General features: G+C 34.2%; 1 protein-coding gene across 12 annotated transcripts in view; it reads left to right on the top strand.

Moving 5' to 3' along the window:
* Positions 1-13,104, top strand: part of OXR1 (oxidation resistance 1) — a 719,190-nt gene that overhangs the window by 689,416 nt on the left and 16,670 nt on the right. For 9 of the 12 annotated variants that reach the window (XM_029222485.1, XM_029222484.1, XM_029222490.1 and 6 more), the window contains one exon: positions 11,789-11,869. The exons of the other annotated variants lie outside the window; for them this stretch is intronic. In XM_029222485.1, coding sequence (XP_029078318.1) covers positions 11,789-11,869 — 81 coding nt within the window. The remainder of the gene's footprint in view (positions 1-11,788; positions 11,870-13,104) is intronic. 12 annotated transcript variants of the gene reach the window in all.

Below are 13,104 nucleotides of genomic sequence, written 5' to 3'. Positions count from 1 at the left end.
ACACACACACACACACACAGCGAGCAAGCAATCTATATATGTATGTGATTATTTTAAATTGCTGTTCTCTTAATTTCAAATGCATTTCAACAACCCTGCATTTTTACTCTTCTCTCTTCACGTTTACTGTTTTTGACATTAACACTTTTTTCTTTTGAGTATCCCTTAAGTGTTTATCATGGATGTAGATGGTTTTACTACTTTTGCCTTTTAACCTTCCTACTAGCTTTTATGCAGTGGATTTACTACCTATTTGCCTTTACCAATGAGCTTTTTTGTTTAGTAATTTTCATGTTTCCAGTTGTGGCCTTTTCTTTTTCACTTAGAGAAGCCCGTTTAACATTTCTTGTAAAGCTGATTTGGTGAACACTTTTACGTTTTGTCTGTAAAACTTCTAATGTCTCCATCAAATCTGATTGAGAGCCTTGCCAGGTAAAGTATTCTCAGTTGTAGGTTTTTCCCTTTCATCATTTAAAATATATTGTGCTACTTCCTTCTATCCTGCAGTGTTTCTACTAAAAATTCAGCTCATAGTCTTATGGGAGTTCCTTGTATATAAGTTGTTGCTTTTACCTTGCTGCCTTTAATATTCTCTTTATTTAAAATTTTTGCCATTTTAATTACAGTATGTCTTGCTGTGGTCCTCTTTGGGTTGATCATGTTTGGAACTCTGTGTGTCCTAGACCTGGATGTCTGTTTCCTTTCCTAGGTTAGGGAAGTCTTCAGTGATTATGTCTTCAGGTATTTTCTCTGCCCCTTTCTCTCTTCTTCTGTGACTCCTAGAATGCGAACGTTAGCACACTTGATGTTGTCCTAGAGGTCACTTAGTGTCCTCATTTCTTTTTATCCTTTCTCTTTTTTTCTGTTCCACTTCTGTGATTTCCACTACTCTGTCTTCCAGCTCGTTTATCCATTCCTCTGTATCATTTAGTCGAATGTCGATTCCTTCTAGTGTATTTTTCATTTTACTTTCTGGATTCTTCACCTCTGTTTGGTTGTTCTTTTATATTTTCTAGCTCTTTGTTAAACACTTAAGATTTCTCACTCTGTTAATCTGTTTTTCTCCTGAGTTCTTTGATCATATCATGATCATTCCCTTGGTCCAAGGTCTAGTGCCTGTGTACTGGTTGGTGGGCCCTCTGGTAGGCTGGGCAATGTACAGGGGAGGCTGTGGGCTCAGGGGTTCTTAAGGCAGCCTGTCTGCTGTTGGGTGGCGCTGTGTCCCTGCTCAGTTAGTTGCTTGGCCTGAGGCACCTGGTACTGGTGCCTGTAGGTTGGTGGGCAGGGCTGGGTTCAGGTGCTAATAAGGTAATGGGAAGATTCCAAATGGTACTTGCCAGCATCAATGTCCCCATGGTAGAACAAGCTCCCAAAGATGGCTTCTGCCAGTGTATGTGTCCCCAGGGTAAGCTCCTTTTGCCTCCTGCCTCTCCAGGAGACTCTCCAAGATCAACAGGCAGGTCTAACTCAGGCTTCTTTCAAATTACTGCTTCTGTCCCCAGTCCCAGAGTGTGTATGCCCTCTTAAGAGTGAAGTCTCTATTTCCTACAACCCTCTGGGTCTTCCAAAAGGAAGCCCCACTTGCCTTCAAAGTCAAACATTCTGGGGGCTTGTCTTTCCAGCACAGGACCCCTGAGTTTGGGAGCCTGACGTGGGGCTCAGACTCCTTGGGGAGAACTTCTGCAATAATTATTCTTCTGTTTCTGGTTCACCTACCAGGGGTATGGTCTTGACTGTACCATGACTCCATCCCTGCTGCCCATCTTCATTATATCTATAGCTGTAAAAGATCTTTTCTGATAGGTTCTGGTCTGTTTCACTGATAGTTGTTTTGTAAATAGTTGTAATTTTGGTGTGCTCATGTACTCAGGGTCTTTCTGCTCAGCCATCTTGCTATGTTTTCTTTATTTTTAAAGGCTGTTTTAGAGTTTATTCTGATAAATAACCTAAACTTTAATCTCTAATCATTTACTTGAAACTGTTTATATATTTGATATAACTATATCCTGCCTTTTTAGTGTCTGTCAATAAATTGTAATTCATGTGAAGGTTATAAGCTCATTTTATAAGGGTATAAGTTTAATCAGATTAAAGTCACAAAATATTAAATAACATCATTTTTTTCTATCAGTACTTCACTGAATTTTCTCATCTTTTCCTTTTTTTGTTCTTTTTAGGCCCTAATATATGACAAGATGAATTTTTTTTTGTATTTTAGGTCTTTATATTTGAAAACACATGACATGATGAATTACTTACATCTGTATAGAAATTAGCTCACAGGTAGAATTTTAAGAAGAACAAATTTAAATGTAAAACTCTTTCCAGGGACCTCAGCTAATGATTATAATACTGATTAAAATATTAATAATTACTTATACTAACACTATACACTTACCATGAGTTTTTTACTTAATCCTCAACCTGTGAAATATTGCTGCTTTCACCTTCATTTTACAAAACAGAGGCATATAACAGCCATACTCTGACCAATAAAGGTCAGAGCTGTGGTTTGAATCCAGGCATTCTATTCTGGCTGTAAGCTGTGCCCTTAAATTCTTTGCTATACGTGCTCTCATAATCTTCAGACTATAACTAGGAGAAGGGGATTAACATTTATTTTGTACATTTGCTGTATCATTTTCTACTTTATATGTATCTTACACATACTATTATTTATTCCTCATAAAGTGCCTAAGATATGATTATTATTTCCATTTGAAAGACCAGAAATTGAGAGATTAAGTACGGTTGCTCAAGTTCACAAAACTAATATAATCAGACTTCCTTATCCACCAGTTCTGCATTCGATGGTTCTGCGTTTGCAGATTCAACCAACCACAGATTAACAATATTTGGAAAAACAATCCCAGGAAGTTCCAAAAAGCAAAACTTGAAGTTGCCACAATGCTGACAACTATTTACATAGCATTTACATTGTATTAGGTATTATAAGTAATATAGAGATGATTTAAGGAAAGGATATGCATAGATTATATGCAAATACTGTGCTGTTTTCTATAAGGGACCTGAGCATCCATGGGTTTTGGTTTCTGTGAAGGTTTCTGGAAGCAATCCCTCAGGCATATGTAGGAACGACTATTAAACAGAATCTACAGCTAAACCTACTATACTATGTTGCCTACCTATAGTACATATTCATGGGAAGTTTTTTAACTAGTGTTTATGCCTTATTGTATAAAACATCTTACTAATTATGTCACAACATAATTGAAAAGAGGACATATACACATATATTCAGTGTATAATATTTTTTCTTTATTTATTTGACTTAGTAGTTGAAAAGCATATTTATTACATATGTAAGTTGTGAGACATAATGATAAAATGAGTATTTGTGATCACACTCACTCATTCACTACCCAACTTAAGAACTAGAACGTTACCAGTGAAAGTGCATCACCCTATGTGTTCTTTCTCTGTCTCATCTCATGTCAACTCCAAATTGGTAACTACCTCCCTGAATTTTGTGTTTGCCTGGTTTTTTTCCCTGTTTTTCTTTAATTAATAGATTTTATTTTTTAGAGATTTTAGATTTTAGATTTACAGAAAAATTGAATGGGAAGTACAGAGAGCTCCCATATACCCCTTTCTCTCCAAACACAGTACCCCTGTTATTTACATCTTGTATTAATGTGGTACATGTTATAATTTATGAGCTAATACATATTATTATCACCCAAAGTCTGTAGTTTACATTAGGGTTCATTCTTTGTGTTACACATTCTATGGAATGACATGTATCTGCCATTACAGGATGATACAGTGTAGTCTCACTGCCTTCAAAATGCCCTGTGCTCCATCTGTTCATCCCTCCTTCCCTCCACCTGAGAACCACTGATGTTTTTAATCTTTCTATAGTTTTGCCTTTTCCAGAGTATCATCTAGTTGGAATCGTATCATATGTAGCTTTTTCATATTGGCTTCTTTCAGTTAGTAAAATGCATTTAAGGTTCCTCCCTGTCTTTTCATGGCATTATAGCTCATTTCTTTTTAGTGCTGACATTTAATATTCCATTTTCTCAGTGTACCACAGTTTATCTATTCACCTATAGAAGGACATTTTGGTTACTTCCAAGTTTTGACACTTATACTAAATAAAAGGTTGTTATAAACATTCATGTGCAGATTTTATGTGGACCTAAGTTTTCAGCTCATTTAGGTAAATTCCAAGGAGTGTGACTGCTGGATTGTATAATAAGAGTATGTTTAGTTTTGTAACAGAAACTGCCAAACTGTTTTCCAAAGTGACTGTACCATTTTGTGCTCTACCAGCAATGAATGAGAGTTCCTGCTGCTCTGCATCCTCACCAGCATTTAATATTGTCAATGCTTTCATTCTAAATAGGTGCGTAGTGGTACCCCATTGTTATTTTAATTTGCATTTTTCTGATGACATATGACATAGAGCATCTTTTCATATTCTTACATGTCCAGATCTTTAGTTCATGTTTTGTTTGTTCTCTTGTTGTTTTTTAAGAGTTCTTTGTATATTTTGGATAACATATTTATCAGCAATGTATTTTGCAAAGATTTTCTCCCAGTCTGTGGATTATTTTTTTATTCTCTTGACAGTGTCTGTTACAGAGCAGACGTTTTTAATTATAATGAAATCCAACTTACTAGTTTTTTTTATGGATCATGCTTTTGGTGTTCTGTCTAAAAATGCATCTTCAAACCCATGTTCACCTAGATTTTTTTCTGTATTCTAGTTGTTTTATACTTTTGCATTTTACATTTAGGTTGATGATCCATTTTGAGTTAATTTTTGTGAAAAGTATAAGGACTTTGTCTAGATTAACTTTTTTGCGTGTGGTTGTCCAGTTGTTCCACCACTGTTTGGTAGAAGACCATCCTATTCTTCATTGCATCATCTTTGCTTCTTTGTCAAAAATCAATTGACTGTACTTGTGTGAGTCTATGTGTAGGTGCTCTCTTCCATTCCACTGATCTGTTTGTTCTTTTGCCAGTATCACAATCTTGATTACTTTATAGTAAGTCTTGAAGTTGAATAGTGTCAGTCATTCAGTTTTGTTCTTTTCCTTCATTACTGTGTTGGCATTGGGATCTTTCTACATAAACTTTAAATAATCAGTTTGCCTATATCCACAAAGTAACTTGGTGGGATTTTTATTGGAATCATGTTGAGTCTATAGACCAAGTTGGGAAAAACTGATATCTTGACAGTATTGTCTTCCTTTCCATATATATGAACATGGAATATCTCTTCATTTATTTAAATCTTCTTTGATTTCTTTCTTCAAAATTTTGTACTTCATGTATTTCTTTTTTTTCTGTACTAATATAAATAGTATGGTTTTACATTTCAGATTCCAATTACTCATTGCTGATATATAGAAAAGCAGTTGACTTTTGAATATAACCTTACATCCTGCAAGCCTACTATGATTGCTTATTAATTCCAGTAGTTTTTGGATGATTCTTTGGAATTTTCTTTATAAACAATTATGTCATCTGCTAAGAGTTTTATTCCATCCTTTCCAATCTGTATACCTTTTATTTCCTTTTCTTGTTTTACTGCATTAGCTAGGTCTTCCAGTACAATGTTGAATAGGAGTGGGAAAGTATTTCATTTTTCACCATTATGTATGATGTTAGTTGTAGGATTTTTTCGTTAGATGTTCTTTATCGAGTTGCAGGAGTTACCCTCTATTTCTAGGTTGCCAGGAGTTTTTATAATGAATGTTAGATTTTGACTAATGCTTTTTCTGCATCTATTTATGTGTAATGGATTATATCAGTTGATTTTCAAATGTTGAAATACCTTGCATATCCCTTGCATACCTGGAATTAAATCCCTCTTGGTCACTGTATAGATATCTTTTTTATACATTGTTGGATTCAATTTGGTAATATTTTGTTCAGGTTTTTTTGCATGTATGTTCATGAGAGATATTGGTCTGTAGTTTGTCTTTCTTACAATGTCTTTGTTTATTTTTTATTAGGGTAGTGCTGGCCTCATAGAATGAATTGGGAAGTATTTTCTCTGCTTCTGTTTTTCTGGAAGAGATTGTAGAGATTTAGTATAATTTCTTCCTTAAATGTTTAATTGAATTCACTAGTGAATCTATCTGGATTCACTGAAGATGCTCCAGAGCTAGAGATCATACCACTTTGGGTTTCTTTGTAAGTACAAAATCAGCTGCCGTGGTGTATGCATTTTTGCTTTGCAAAAGTCAATATAATTATATTGGCCAGAATGAAAATCTGTTCAGTTTTTCCTTTTTTCTATGATCATGTCTGTCATAGTGCTCAGCAATTTTGCATAGCTTTTCATAGAGTTACCTTGATGTTTACTGGTAGCGAATTCATTTTAGTTGGCTAGAACTGGGCCCGGTACTTTCTGTTTTGCAAGGCTATTAATTACTAATTCAATTTATTTAGTAGATGTAGGGCTGTTCAGATGATTTGTTTCTTCTGTGTGAGTTTAGTGGTTTGTGTCTTTCAAGGAATTGGTCCATTTCATCTAGGTTTTCAAATTCGTAGGTATAGAGTTGTTTATAATATTCCTTTATTTTCCTTTATTATCAATAATGATGGCCTGTCTTCATTTATGATATAATTTATTTGTGTGTTCTTTTTCTTATTTTAGTTAGCCTGGCTAGAGGTTTATCAATTTTATTGATCTTTCCAAAGAACTGGTTTTTGGTTTTGTTGAGTTTTCTCTATTGATTTTCTGTTTTCTGTTTCACTGATTTCTACTCTGATTTTTTTCTATTATTTCTTTTCTTCGACTTCAGACTTAATTAACTCTTCTTTTTCTAGTTTCCTAAAATGGAAGCTGAGATTATTGATTTTAGATCTTTCTCTTTTCTTACATATGCATTCAGTGCTATAAATTTTCCTCTTAATTCCTGCTTTCACTGTATCCCAAAATTTTGGTAAGTTATATTTTTATTTAGTTCAGAATATTTTAAATTTCTCCCAAGACTTTAATGATTATGTGTTAATTAGCAGTGTGTTGTTCTAAAGTAATTTGGGATTTTCGCACTATTTCTCTGTTACTGATTTCTAGTTTAATTTCACTGTGGTCTGAGAGCATACTTTATGATTTATATTTGTTAAGGTATGTTTAATGTTCCAGAATGTGTTCTGAGTGAATGTTCCATGTGAGCTTGAGAAGAATATGTATTCAGCTGTTGTTGGATGGAGTATTCTATACATGTCAATTAGATCCAACTAATTGAGAATACTGTTCAGTTCAGCTATGTCCTTACTGATTTTCTGTCAGATTTGCAAATTACTGATAGAGGAGTTTTGAAGTCTCCAACTATAATAGTGAATTAATATATCTCAAGATTATGTAATGAGTGTTATTTTCCCCTGATATGCTGTGGGGAAAACAAGATTATTCCCTTTTTGTGAGTCACTTCTTACGTTTATTGTTCCATGAGGCTAGTATAATATACACATATTGTAATTGAATGGTTTTGAGTAGTTAACAGGTTTTTTTTTGACTAAAAGAACAGTGAATATATCTGCCTTCTTACAAAATTCTATGTGAGTCATCTGCAGATATACTTAACAGGATGTAATTTTAAATATAAAAGATTTCTTCAAATCAAAACTTCAGTAATGTGTTCTGTTTTTTATTCATTCTGGATTTAATCCTTTTTTCCCTCTTAATTCTACTTTGTAGTTACCTAATTTATGATTCTCTATTTGCTCCTTTTATATTTTATTTAAGTCACGGAAGTGTATTTTGAAAACAGTAGTTTTAATTTAAGGCAAAAAGGAGTAAAGTTTTAACATAATCCAGGTCTTATTTTGTGATAAGACTTTGTCATACATTATGAAATATAGAACAGAATGTTACGTAAGTTCAGGATGCTGTTGTATGCCCTTTTTGGTTAGCTACAACAGCTCAACTTTAATTTCCTCCTTTTTAAAAATATTTTTGGATTCCAAAGTAAATATAAATGGCATTGTTAAGTAACATTTTTCTTTCTACTCCATCTTCCTTTACTAAGGAATAAAAGTAAGGCATAAGTGAGAAATAAAAATTGCACATTCACAGATATCTTTTTTAGTCTGCAGGGCAGTTGGGGGAAAGGAGGTTTTTGGCTTGTTTATGGTGTAATCTCAGGAGGAAATACTGGAGTATCCTGGAAGGAGGACTGTCAGACCAGTGTCAGACTGAAGCTCTTTTCTTTCTAGGACAGCATGTTCTTATTCATGGGATTTGCAGCAACTATACATTTCCTCTATTTTCAGCTTCTGTTCTGGTTGTTGTTGTTATTAGTCTCTGTAATAGAGATGGATAGATTTAATTCTGCCTTCACATTTGTAATTTGTTGAAAATAAATGCTCTCACTTTGTGAGAGTCCTTTGTCAACAACTGAAGAGACTAGAGAGTAGCACTTAATTCTGCAGAGGGTAGTTCATAGTACTTAGTTTCTGCAGATGGGATTTAGCAGTATAGGCAAACTACTTTGCTCCTCAGGAAATGACTTTTTAGCCAGACAGTGAATACAGTTTTAGCTAGAAGGTCTTGATTTCCTCAACTGTGTACCTTTAATAATTGGGAGTGTGATACAGGACATTTTGTAGCAATCTGTCCATTTTCCACCTAGGTTTAATCTTTTGGGTAAAGTAATACATTCTGTACCTGGAGTATGATTTACCAAGGGGTTAAAAATTAATTTGAGACTAATTCTAGATCCACCATATATACTAGGAATCTATATCTCTTTATTCATTTATTTTGAGAGGAGGAAGTATATTTCTCTAGTTGAGGCAGGAGATAGATGGGCCCCAGGCTGAGCAGCTGGAGTTTATCCCCTGTGGACAGATTCTCCAAGATGAATACAATAGCAGGAGGAAGGAGAAGCTAAGACCTGCCCAGATGAAAGATAAAGGGACCACATATTTCTCGTTCTCAGAGTCAAGGAGACCTTTCCTACTACACATGCGCAGAAAGGCTCCACAGAGGTCAAAAAGGGAGGAGGCGTCACCCCATAGTAAGTGATGTCAGCCTACCCATAGGCCTCTTCTCTAGAATTCCATCTTGGCTAAGAGATGCACATGCACACGTGGGAGGACCCTGAGATAAACCAATTACAGACCCAGAACCAGGCAAAGCAAGATAATTGGCCAAAGGGAACCCAGAAGAAATGTCCCATACAAGTGAGGTAAACTACTACGAGCACACAACTCTTGACTCTCTGAGTCTGCCCATGTGAGTTTATTCATATGTACCCTTTTTCCTCCTAATAAATGCTTTACTTTTTTCACTACTTTTCATCTCTGGGAATTCATTTCTACAAAGCTGACGAGCCAGGGACCTTGTCGCTGGCCACTGTCCCTGGTGGGTCTAGTGGCTAGGATTCAGCGCTCTCACTGCCGAGGCCTGACTTAAGTCTCTGGCCGGGGAAGCGAAATCCTGCTTGAAGCTGCTGCAGGCTGAGGCCACCCCAAGATCATAGTCATTTGATTTCAAATCCTTTTTCTTTCTTAGTTCACCTACTCTTTTGACAATATTGTATATTATCATTCATCACAGCATGAGTAAATATTTAAAGGTAAGGAAGTGGTGAGTTTATAAGTTCCAGAAAGGAATACAGTTCAAAAAAAAAAAAAAATGAATGAGGAAAGTAGATTTGTGACATTAAAGAAACTATGACTACCAGATGTTATAAGCTTATACTTATGATGCCAGTTTATGGTTCCCTAACTGATGATTCCTACTCTAAGTGATGTTGATACTGATCCGTTTTGTGAGCAAATTCAATTTTACTTTCATCCAGGAACTGTGTTTTATATGGTAAAAGGAAGAGCTTTCAGTGTAAGATCAGTGTTGAGTAGAGGAATAGAAAGAATGCAGAGGAATAGTTAAGTCATATAATTTGAAAATTCTTGTCTAGGAAACTCTCAATTAGACTGAATGCCATAGGAAGAAGGAAGAAAGGTATAACTGGTCATTAAATATTTTGTAGAGATTTCTTTTGCTGGTCTTAGAAAAGCAAGCTGTGATTTTTATTTTTTTACTTTTAGCACCTAATTTTTCTTTCATCTTTATTGAAAATTCTGTTCTTAATTGAAAAACCTTTAATATTTTTAAATTAAACTTTCAAAATAGACAAAATATATAAAATAGTTGAGCTCTTAAAACTGAAATACTTTAATATCAAAAATAAAAACCAAAAATAAATATGGACACTCTTCAACATTATCCTTTAGTCCTTAGGGTAATTGATGGAAAATTAAGTAAAAGTAGTGTTAACCACTATTTAGTCTGTGGTGGGCACTATACTCAATCCTTTGTGTGCATTTCATTTCTTCATTTTATTTACACAAAAACCCTATTTAGTACGTACTATTATTATTTCCACTGTTTTATGGAGAAATAGATAAGGAAGGGGGAAAACCTAGGTCCATCTGATTCCCCAGAGCTTGAAATCATAACTACTTTGGGTTTCTTTGTAAGTAGAGAGTCAGCTATCATATTGCAAGCATTCTTGCTTTTCAAAAGTCAATCTAATAATAATGGCCAGAATGGAAAGTCTGTTCAGTTTCTTTTCCTTTTTTCTATTCTCATGTCTTTCATTGCTTTCAACAACTTTACCGCTCTTCATAGAAGTAGCTAATTCGTTTTAGTTGACTGGAACAAGAACCTTTTAAAACCTAGGTTAGTTTAAAAATCTAAACCTTTTATGGGTCAGTTGGTTTAACTGCATTTTGTGGCCAGAACCTCTACACATAATTGATTGATCACAAGAGGAATTTGTCATAGGTCAGGAGAATTCAGCACACATTTATAGCACCACCAGAGTTCACTATATTATGCTTACTGTTTTGGGAATTATGTCATGATCTGAAAAAGCTGTAGCTGTTGTGTCAGTCTGAGGAAACTTGTCTGTTTTCGTGGGCTTTTTATAATATTTATCTGTCAGACGTGGCTTTCAAATTCAGCACCGTGCAAGAGACTGGTCTAGACAATTACAGAAGATATAGAATTTCCCTTAGAAATTTAGAATGTAGGAAAGTCATTACATTTTAGTCACAAATAACTGCTACAGTACCAACTACAAAGAATTACTGTAGAGGAAAGGCAAAAACTTTTCAGTTCAGGATCATTTAGAAAGACTAAGTGGACATGCCTGAGAATGCTATTAGATATGCTTTTAAAAATCTAATTTTCTATTTCTGGAGCTTATTTTTCTTACTGTCTTAGGTTTTAAAATGTACTTCATATCTTTTTCTTGCTCCCCCACTTCTGTGTTCTGATACAGATCATATAGCACGGGTATGTTTGTTACCTTTGCCTAGAAGAAATTTTTCCAGCATTGCCATTAGGATGTAACGTTTGAGTTAAAACTGATTTGAAGGGGAGAGTTGAAACTACCATTTTCTTTGTAAACTGCAAGACAGTTAGATTTTAGATGTTATCTTTGATATTAGCAAAGCATGTTATGTTTTATATAGTGTTTCTTTTATAAAGGACTGTAATTCTATTTATTCAGTCAAATTCTGTCTATATGAACCTTAAGTTGTGTACTAGTAGTTATAAATAAACCTTAAGTTGTGTACTAGTAGTTAGTTGGATGTAGTAGTTAATAAGTTAAATTCATTCATGTGTATTTCACCGTAGTTTAATATATAAATCTCTTGGATTTTCAGCATGGAGTGGGGAAAGAAATCCTGATTACAGTTCTCTTTCCCATTTAAATTTCTCCAATTTTTGTTTTGTTTTGGCTGTTTTTCTCAACTGTCAGTGGAATTATTGTCTTCCTGTCTCCATATTCAGGTAGTGTCAGTGGCTGAGTATCACCGCAGGATCGATGCTCTAAATACTGAAGAACTGCGCACACTCTGCAGACGTCTCCAGGTGCCCCCTTCAGTAGTTTAAACCCCTCCAGAGATTGAATATTCCCTGTTTTCAGTGTCTTTTGTCAGGGCAAATCTCTTTTTTGAAGGATTCGTTTTGACTGCAGCACTAAAATACCCCATCAGAAAATTCCTTTTGTATTAAAGAGTACAGTATTGCCTTGAAGAACTGTAGGACTGTCTTTTCTGGCATCTTTTCATTTGAAAAATGTTCAGAGGAATTTTCTGTTATTTTAGAACTGTTCTCAGTACTGTATTTCTTAGATTGATGAGGAGTTTTCATTTTACATTGGAAGAATGTCTTGGGTTCGAGGTAGAATCTTTACTAAATAGAATCGGGAAGATGTACTATGGGAAAATGTTTAAAAGTTTAACGGATAGCAAGGTTCTCTTCTTTAAGGCTATTACAGTTGTATCAACCCTACATCAAATACATCATAATGAGATGAATTGTTTTTCTCCTTAGGTTTTCCTGGTTGGTATTAGAAATACTTTGGAATAGTATAGATTAGGCACTTCAGCTAGATAAATTGTTTAAAATTCTGTGAAATAATCTTTGTGATTTTTCAGGAATAAGAACTATATATTTGACCTCATTTTTCAGCTTTGTGTATTATTGTGTGTTTTCCTCTTCTTAATGAGATATGCTTTCATGGCTTTGCTAGAACTCCTGAATTTTTTTCTTTTCTTTTAATGCTTCTCATGCTGCCTTGGATATTTTTTAACCTTTCACATCATCAAAATAAGGGTAAAACATGATGATGATGTGAAAGAATTAATATAGTTTTCATCAAAAAACAATACAGTTCTAGAACATGTATTGGTTGAAAATATATGTTGTTTAGGTTTGGTAAGAAATCTGTTAAAGGAACAAAATTTAGCAAGATTTCATTCCTGCGTGGAATCACAGTCGTCGAGAATTGCTGCATTTTAGTTATCTGCTGCAATAGAATTCTGTTTTCCAATTTAAAAGTTTCATCAACAGTAGTTTCATATATTTTATTTTCTAATACTACTGCATTTTATATATTAGAATAAAATTAATATGAAAAAGTGCCAACAGAATAAATTGTACAGGAATTTAAGTTAATCAACGTTTCTGTCACTTTAAGAATATCACTGTTGTTTCATATATTTTATTTTCTAATATTATTCCATTTTACATATGAAAATAAAATTAATAGGAAAAAGTACCAACAGAATAAATTGTATAAGAATTTGTTTTGATTTAATCAA

The sequence above is a fragment of the Monodon monoceros genome, unplaced genomic scaffold (assembly GCF_005190385.1).
Source record: "Monodon monoceros isolate NGI ecotype Baffin Bay Population unplaced genomic scaffold, NGI_Narwhal_1 Super_Scaffold_14, whole genome shotgun sequence".
Taxonomy (NCBI): domain Eukaryota; kingdom Metazoa; phylum Chordata; class Mammalia; order Artiodactyla; family Monodontidae; genus Monodon; species Monodon monoceros.
Note: the sequence above shows the minus strand (reverse complement) of the source record. Positions and strands in the feature narration are given on the sequence as shown.